General features: G+C 37.8%; 1 protein-coding gene across 1 annotated transcript; it reads left to right on the top strand.

Moving 5' to 3' along the window:
* Positions 1–4,442: 4,442 nt before the first annotated feature.
* Positions 4,443–5,585, top strand: LOC107838625 (tripartite motif-containing protein 16-like). Its single transcript, XM_016681611.1, has one exon. The coding sequence runs from the start codon at positions 4,443–4,445 to the stop codon at positions 5,583–5,585; it is 1,143 nt and encodes a 380-aa protein (XP_016537097.1).
* The last annotated feature ends 4,250 nt before the right edge of the window (positions 5,586–9,835 follow it).

Raw genomic sequence — 9,835 nt, 5'->3', positions numbered from 1 at the left:
AGTCTTTTCAAGTAAAGTTTCAAGTCAAGTCCTAAGTCAATGATGTGAAAGTCAAAGTCAACTCCGAGTCTTTGAGCATTTTTTTCAAGTCAAGTCCCAAGTCAATGATGTGAAAGTCAAAGTCAACTCCGAGTCTTTGAGCATTTTTTCAAGTCAAGTCTCAATTCTTGATTTTAATTACTCGAGTCTGACTCGAGTCCAAGTCATGTGACTTGTGTCCCCACCTCTGGCTCCTTCCCATCTCACCCCCTCCTCTTGTCAGCCATGTGACTGTGGAGATGGATGGATATTTATCTAGGTAAGGTAAGGTAATTTTATTTATATAGCACATTTTCAGCAACAAGGCAATTCAAAGTGCTTTATATGAATTAAAATGAAATGCAAACAAAATAACAAACCAAAGGAAAGAGCACAAAAAAGAGCAAAGGACACATTAGGGCAAAAGGCAACACTCAGACAAAACAAAGGGCAAAACGAAAATTCATGAGTGAAGGTGGTGACGTCAAAGGGCCATGACACCACGTTGCTCAGCCTCAAAGTCCGATAGAGCTGTTGTTATCAAGGAACAATGTCCTTGGGAACGCTCAGCTCCACAGCTGCATGGATACAGGAGGGGGTGAGGTGGGAAAGAGAGTTATGTTTACATATCTTCAAGGAGATTGGAAATACGCTGCCCTTCCAAGGCCACACGGGGAAAGCCAATTCAGAAACAGAATGTCTTAGGTTGGGTAGATTATAAATTTCAATCTTCCCTAAAGTCTCTCCGATACATCCCGTTCCCAATTATCCAAATGAGTTTGGTCGTTCCACTGAGCCAAAACTAGCAACTTCTCTAAGATTGATTCCAACTCGTTAGTGAGTTTTAGAGTCCTTGTCTCTGTCCACACCAACAGTCTGAGTGTTTGCTAGTTTGTCCAACTCCATCACAAATTTGTCAATAAGCCAGGAATCCGCAAGCTCCAAACAGCAGAAATCCTGTTATCACGAATAAATCCAGGGTGAATCCCACCGGGTGTGTCCCTAGAGGACAAGAGGGCTCTCCTATGCCCAGACTTCTTGTCAAAAATGTTATCAGTTGCATTGGGAGATCGGTTGACCATATCCATAATTTGTAGATTTGGATGATGTGCAAAGACAGGGCAAAAACAGAGCAAGCTGGGCAGGCATGGGCAGGGAGGGAGAGAGGAAATAAACGTCCGCCTTCATCGAGAGCAAGAGAGAAAGCCAAGTCTACTAACCCTCAATAGGAGTAAATAGTTTTTATACTTTGGATCAATGTTATAAGATTATTTTTCTTCTTTTGCTCTTTCGGTTTGTTATTTTGTTTGTATTTCCTTTTAAGTCATGCAAAGCACTTTGAATTACCTTATTGCTGAAAATGTGCTGTATGAATAAAATGACCTTACTTTACCTGCTGTAGTCATGCTGATTGGTGTCATGCTATCACAAACATTGGCCCCATTCAGAATGCTACAAAAATATCAAAAGAGATGGAAAGTAGACGTCTGCCTCTGGATTAGATGTACAGCTGTATGACTTTAAAGAATATATATTAACTTATTAAACAACAATCAAGTAATTAGCTCAGTATGAAATGTATCTAATAATACATTGAAGGCAATCAGTCAGGCCATAATTTTTAACATTATCTGTCAACATTTTCCATCACAGTATTTACCTGGAGTCAGCACCTAAGAGAAATAATAGAATACGGACCAGTAAATAATCCAGTGGACCATGAAAAGCTACAATCTGAGTTGATTTTCAGGATTTTTTCTGCTGGGAGGAAACAAACTGAAAGTTTTATTAAAATTTCTAGCCAAAGAATTTTTTGGATTACAATTTAATTGTAGAAGAAGCACAAATTAGAAACAGAATTGGAGCTCATGCCCAAATATAAATCTACAAAATATTACAGGAAACATGCAAAACACTGGTCAGTTATTAAAAGAAGAATTTACAGTTTCAATGCCAATACAGATTTTCTCTTTCTCTACAACAAACAAATATTTTGATTGAATTAAAGTCACTTTTAACCTGAAAGAAGTTTGAATATTTCTTGGTTTAACTGTGGATATAAATTGTATGTAGTTAACATAAATTTAGGTCTTTGCCATTCCTCCTCTACAGCCCATAATACTATAACTCTGCCACCACAGGTTCCTGATGTTAGATTTATTTAATTTCTTTATTGTAAGAAGACAGTGGTGAATGCCAAGTGGAGAGTCTATAATTTTTATGTTTATTCATTGAGTTGTATTATTCAGATAAAAATGTTTTTCTTATTTAAAGACTGAGAGGAGAAACTGCAATTATTTCCATTTAGGTGACCTGAAAAACTCAATAAATATTTAGTTCAAAAGGACTGCCAATGAAACGTTTCCTCCCTTTAGACCAGTTTGGTCTTCAGTCCCCCCTGCCTTGCATGTTTTAGGTGTTTCCCCTGGCTTGTGGGTAAATAACAGACCTCTGCAGCACTCGATGGCTGCAGAAGAGGTCATACAGTCATTTGAATCAGGTGATCTGGAAATGAAACACATCTAAAATATGAAGAGCAGGGGCGCCTGAGGCACCATTATTGGTTTCTACAGAAACTCACACCTGATAATGGGTGGAACCACTGATGTTCACTGCAGCAACATGTTGCTCAGAAATGAAACTAATGGTAGTTTCTGGGAAAGATGACTCAGGGAGGAGTCCTGCTCCATTGACGGGTTGTACGTCTCAACCAGGTTTAGAGTTCTTCAGTGTGGAATAATTTTAAAAACTTGTATCTGTTATGGCTTCTGTACAAGGCGATGGGGAGTAGGATGGAGGAAAGGCAGCAGGGATTATAAACTATGGAAGTCTGGTGGTTACATTTAATTAGCTCTGAAAAACCATGCAAAAAAAATTGATCTAGACCTGCTGTGTGAAAGTAGCCTATGATATTGCTAAACTAAAGAAAGACACACTGACCGTGGAAGAGCAGCAAATTTGACTGTCTCTTTAAATGTAATAAATTTGTAGTCAGAGGTGCAACTGTATTTCACAAAGTGCCACATTTCTTGAATCAGATATAAGTTTGCTTTATTAATTTCCTGGCAGTTTAGAGTACATTCTCATAACCCTTAGTGAACACAACAAAAATGTTACTTTATTTAATCATTCTGCTCAAATTACTTATTAATTTGCACATTTCCATCAAATTTGTTTACACAGACAGCTTTATGAACCAAATGCAACTAAATTAAGTTAAATAAATTACAATGATGCAAGTAAATTATAAAAGAGAATTAAAAAGCCACAGCCATTATGCACATACGGCTGCAGAGGAACATTTCTGTTGGAACATTTATGTCATTCATGTTCTGAAAAAAAAATCTGTCTTGTCTAGAGGTTCACCAGTAGATGTTTTGACTTGGTGGATGATATTCCTCTTAGCTGCAGTTGTCCAACAGTAATCACTACAGACCTTTCTACCTCGCTAACCGTCCTCCTCACTGTGGGTTCAAACTTGGGTCCCTGTCCAACTGTCTTTGTCTCAGTTCCAGGCATTGTATCTGAGAAAACTTTGATAAGCATCAGATATTTTCTTGCAGTTATTTCCTGACAGATGAAGATTAACCCACGTCTTACTTTAATTATGTTTTCTGGTCTTTTTTATTTTGAAAATTGAATAAGTACTGAATGTACTGAAAATGTACTGAAATTACAGGTTGAATTATTCTAAATGTTGTAGTGTCATATTATTCTGGTAAAATAAAACATTAACTTATTTTAAATCTTTTTACACACTTTAACTTGAAGGGCCAATAAGTGTGGATGTTTCTGTATGAGGTGTAATAACACAATAAACCCAGAAACAATTATGATACATAACATGTTGTCTTCATCTGCAGGATTTGCATGTGTGACTTTTATAGTTCTGTTTGTTTGATATTTACACTTGGATAAAACAGGATGTTTTAAGAGCTTCCAACTAGTGATAAAATATGGAGCAGAGCAGGACTGGATTAACAGGGAGGGAAAAAGTTTTTTCTTATTCCTTCCCACTCTGAGTTACAAGCATCATGATAGGTGGAACCAGAGACACTCCCTTCAGTAACCTGATAATTTAACCAGAGCTCAGAGCATTTTCTGTTCTACAGGAGAGAAACTCACAGTTGGTGTTACTGAGAGCAGAAATGGAACGAAGAGGAGACAACCGCTCTGCTGGACCTGAAGATGTGCCCTGTGATGCCTGCACTGGGAGGAAGAGGAAGGCCATCAAGTCTTGCTTAACTTGTCCAGCTTCTTATTGCAAGAATCACCTCCAACCTCATCATGATACTCCACCATTGAAAAAACACAAGCTGGTGAATCCCTCCAAGAACCTCCAGCAGAACATCTGCTCTCGTCATGATGAGGTGATGAAGATTTTCTGTCGTACTGATCAGCAGTGTATCTGTTATCTCTGCTTAATGGCCGAACATAAATACCATGCAACAGTCCCAGCTGCAGCAGAAAGAGCTGAGAAGCAGAAGCAGCTCCAGGAGAGTCGACAACAAATCCATCAGAGAATCCAGGACCAAGAGAAAGATGTGAAGCTGCTTCAACAGGAGGTGGAGGCCATCAATGTCTCTGCTGATAAAGCAGTGGAGGACAGTGAGAAGATCTTCACTGAGCTGATCCGTCTCCTCCAGGAAAGAAGCTCTGAGGTGAAGCAGCAGATCAGATCCCAGCAGGAAACTGAAGTGAGTCGAGCCAAAGATCTTCAGAAGAAGCTGGAGCAGGAGATCACTGAGCTGAAGAGGAAAGACGCTGAGCTGGAGCAGCTCTCACACACAGAGGATCACACCCAGTTTCTCCTCAACTACCCCTCACTGCCAGCACTCAGGGAGTCGACACACTCATCCAGCATCAACATCCGTCCTCTGAGACACTTTGAGGACGTGACAGCAGCTGTGACAGAGCTCAGAGACAAAATACAGGACGTCCTGAGAGACACATGGACAAACATCAAACTGAAGATCACTGAGGTGGATGTTCTACTGTCTGAACCAAAGAGCAGAGATGGATTCCTGGTATATTCACAAGATATAACTTTGAATGTAAACACAGCACACAAAAGTCTATTCTTATCTGAGAGAAACCGAAACGTATCATTAATGCTTCAATCTTATCCTGATCATCCAGAAAGATTCATTGGTTGGTCTCAGGTTCTGAGTAGAGAGAGTCTGACTGGACGTTGTTACTGGGAGGTGGAGAAGAGAGGAGGAAGAGTTAATGTAGCAGTTTCATACAGGAATATCAGCAGAAGGGGACAATCGGATGAATCTAGGCTTGGATCTAATGACAAATCTTGGGCATTAAGATGTGACAGAAAAGATTACACATTCTGGCACAACAATGTAAGCACTTCCATTCAAAGTCCAGCTTCCTCCAGAATAGGAGTGTACCTGGACCACAGAGCAGGTATTCTGTCTTTCTACAGCGTCTCTGAAACCATGACTCTCCTCCACAGAGTCCAGACCAGATTCACTCAGCCTCTGTATGCTGGGGTGGAGCTTTCTGATAATATTTTCTGTAATGGAGCCTCTGCTAAGTTCATTAAGCTTAAATAGTCAGCAGTGATCTGAGGTCCAGTTGGTTAAAATGTGTATTTTAGTTTCTGTTGTTTTAGACTCCATCAGTGTTGTCAGATCAGCTATGGAGTTACTTTGCCATCTTGTTTTGTTGATGTTGGTGGGTTTTTTGGGGGGTGAGGGTGGGATGCTGCTCCTTCTTGTTTCTGTTTAGCTATGGAGGCTGTCACTGCTCAGGGGGATTTTGATTTATCCAAATTAATTACAGTTACATTTATTGCTTTGTCAGACCATCTGCTGTTCAAATCCTTATACTGATAACCTGAAGAGAATCATCATAATTCAGGACATTGGTCATTATTTTATTTGACAAAAATGATTGTGGAAATTGATTAAAAATAACATAATATTACTGAACAACAGTTTTCTTAAATCAGATTTTAATCTTCTATGTTTTAATCAGATATATGGACAAAATGCATTATAAGTGTACAACTAAGTGTTACCATTTACAACATTTAGTTTTGTGCAGATAAGTGATTGAATCCAAAAAATCAGTTTTTATTTAATAATCTGTGGCTGGAAATGTTTTATTTGTTGGAAACTTTTAATAACTCTGTACAAATCCTTAAAATCAGTTAAAGATTTATTGTAATGTATTGTTAGTTTTCCTTTTTAGATATTTTCTGAATTTTTTGTATATACAATATACAAGCCTTTATTTCTTTTTTTTTTTTACTTCTGCTTTTAGTTTTAAAATTCTTTAGAATTCATTCTCAGATTCTGATGATTTTTTTTTTTAATTACAGCAGTCAAACATTCCTTTGTTTTTTGCATTAGAATGATAGATATCTGAACAGGTTTGTTGTTGATCCAGGTTCCGGTACCAGAGAGTTCTTTGGTGGTAAATGGTAGTTATGAGCAGGGCCGTGCAGAGACCACTAAAAGGACAGGTGCTCAAAAAAAAGGGCACATCTCACCACATTCTAGGACAGAATATTAACAAAGCCACAGCTTTCAGAGTTTAATAAACAATGATAAATTACAAAATTGTGAAATATACAATCAAAGCTAAGGTAAATCTCTATACAGAGCATACATGATTGTAACTCAAACATGTATATGTGAGATATTTTGTTAGTAATTTCTTTCTGCAGGTCTATTTTGTTACAGTAAAGTATTGCAATATTCAAACCCGCAATTTAGCAACATATGTAAATCAGAGCTAGACCACCAGACATATTTTGTCTTTACAGAATTACACTTTTGAAAATATAAACAAGGGCTCAATGCAACCTTGTAGTGGACTGTAATCTATGAAAAAAGAGCTGCCTGTTTGCTGCAGTGGAGATGAAGAGAAAAGCAGCAGGCAACAAAAAATCCTCAACAAAGAGCCAAATCCAACAATCAGATTTTAATCTTCTATGTTAAATTCAAATATATGGACAAAAATGTATTTAAGTGTATATATAAGTCTTACCATTTGCAACATTTAGTTTGTGCAGACAAGTGGAAACTTAATAACTCTGTAGAAATCCTTAAAGTTAATAAAAGCTATATGACACGATAAAATGTAAAATATGATCAAAATTACTTCTCAAATTGATCTGAAAGATGCATATTCACATAAAAACACCTAGATATTAAATATTTAATCAATTGGACAAACACCAAGGTATCGCCCTGGGTGTTTGCCCACATTGCTCATGTCAGAAACCACCACTGTCTGCACCATTAAACATAGCGATTGAGGCAATGCCCTGACGCTCAACTATGAACACTGACCAAGGAGCAACAAGCAAGAAGTAACCAATCACCAGAGGCTCACCGTGACTGTTCTCACCCTCTCTCCCGCTACATAAAGCCAGATAGTCTGACACCATGGCAGACTACCATTACAGCTGCCACTTTGAACAAAAACAATCAAAGAGCAATGTGCATGCTCTGTGTGCTCTTTCGTTCTTGTGTTTTATTTGTTAATTAAAAAATATCAATGTACATAATTAAATAAAGTAATGATAGCTACTGCAGTGTACGCAGAGCATTACAAGAACAAAGAAGAGTGTTCTGTCAGGTCAGCATATGCTGTCAGATCTTCAGATCTAAAGATTTTTAATTCTTTAGAGCCACCTACTGGTAGTTTGGTGCAGCTGCAAGCAAGAAGTCCTTCAGCCACATACTCAGAAAAAATGGAAGCTGGTGGAGGCTCATTTATGCAGACGTCATAGGAAACGACGTCATTGAACTAATGAGCCCTTAAATTGATGATGGGGACCCAGCATCTCCAAGAGACTAGAAACATGATGTGCAGGAATTTTATACTTTCTTAAGAGTGAAAACCTCAATAGTTATGTTTCGTTTTTTTTGTTTAAATTGTGATTTTTTTATGCACGATAAAGTCACTTGATGTGAGTTTAATTTTAATCATGTAAATGTTATGTATGTATATTGCACAAAACTCTCCATCCATGTATGTATATTGCACAAAACTCTCCATCCATCCATCCATCCATCCATCCATCCATCCATCCATCCATCCATCCATCCATAGTGAGTTCAGGAGGGTTGCTGCTGCCTCTCCATCTATCGTTCCAGACGAGAGGCGGTGTCACCCTGGACAGGTCGCCAGTCTGTCGCAACAAAACTCTCCTTTCTTTTGGTTAAAACTTTTACGGGAGTTTTCCTTCTGTTCAACTTCCAAGTAAATCTCATAATATATATATTTTTTCTGGAGCTGATCGATGTTCTGAGACCAGCAGACAACCTCTTCAAACCCACAGAGGGAAATCTGCAGCTGAGCGAGGCGGCCACTTGTCAGCTGTGGATAAATCAGTCATCAAGGGTTCATGTCCAACTGGTTGATCCATTTTGGCCCAGTTCACATGTTGATGGTCAATGTGGTTTATTTTACCCCCAAAATTTAAGTAACATAACCTTTACCATTATATCTTTTGAGATAATCTGTCTTTCAGTCCATCACTTTACATTAATAATTGGTTTTGGTTTATTGAGAAAATGCCATTACATTTTAGATGTGTGATGCTGTTCTAATTAGTTTTTAATTTACTGGTGGTTATTTTTACATTGTTTAGGTTGGAATATCAATATAATTTATCTGCATGAAATTGAATGTGGATTTTTTTTCAAAGTTTCCATCTGATTGCAAAGTTTCTATGGGGGTCAATAATTTTCTTTTATTCAGTAAATTTGTTGCAACCTATAATCTTAATTATTCACCTATTTTTTGCTATACCACAATTTTCTTTTTCATATCTGCACAATAAACATTTAGTCATGAAATTAAACAATACGTTGGGTAGTTGTTAATGTGAAATTCACTCAAAAACTCGCTTCTTTGGGTTTAAGAAAACCTCTGATCCAAAGGTTTAACTTTGAATAAAGTTTTGATGATTTAAAGTATTACAGAAAGTTTTTTGTGATAATAGGAAAGTGGCTAGCTGCCACTTATGTGGATAAAACTTTGTTATTTAATAAGATATTGTGCATGTAGGACATATTTCAACAAAACAGGGAGAGTTGACCCACTTCTTTATCCACAAAAAATACAGCAAGTTGTTAAAGAGCCTAATTTGATTACAGTTTTCTAGAATAAGGAGGCCTGGCATCCACAGCAGGTGAGATGTTTTCTATCGTTAACCAAGCCAATGGTGATCTGCATTATTAACGATCCTGAAACCATTACAAGGGTCTTAGCCAGGATGGCCCCAAAGGGTTGTCAGATTTGGGTGATGCCCAAAATCTCTTATAAATTGGTTAAACCACACTTGATGTACAGCTGACCAGTAACGGCTTTACAGTTTACTGAAAAAGAAACATTTAATTTGTTTTCGCTTTATTGCATATATATTTTCATTACCTTAGATGTCTACACTTTAAGGAGAGATTCTGTGGAGTTTTATATCAAATTTGTCCTCAAGATCTTTTTCCCAAATGTCTTAAGGCCCCGACATACTTCATCCAAAGCCGAACAGTTGACGTGCATCTGGAACTGTTCGTATTCGCACACACCTTTCATACAACGGTGCAGACTACCTGGGGGTTTGGCAGGTGGATGCCTCACTTCAAACTAAATGACTCAATTCTTGTCATGTGTCACATGAAGTATGTCGGGACCTTTACAGTACTAGTATAGTCTTGACTGCCCTGTTAGCTTTCTGTATGAGGACAACTGCTCACCAAACTGGGTCTCCACACATTCATTTTATTCTAATGAAGCATTTTAAATCGGTTCCTCTCTACATCCAAATCAATAAACACTTTGCTGCGCA

The sequence above is a fragment of the Poecilia formosa genome, unplaced genomic scaffold, assembly GCF_000485575.1.
Source record: "Poecilia formosa unplaced genomic scaffold, Poecilia_formosa-5.1.2 Scaffold288, whole genome shotgun sequence".
NCBI lineage: Eukaryota > Metazoa > Chordata > Actinopteri > Cyprinodontiformes > Poeciliidae > Poecilia > Poecilia formosa.
This window is presented reverse-complemented; position numbering and strand designations above follow the sequence as displayed.

Coding starts and splice junctions, on each gene's coding strand:
- LOC107838625 (XM_016681611.1), top strand. CDS start 4,443: ATGGCCGAACATAAATACCATGCAACAGTCCCAGCTGCAGCAGAAAGA.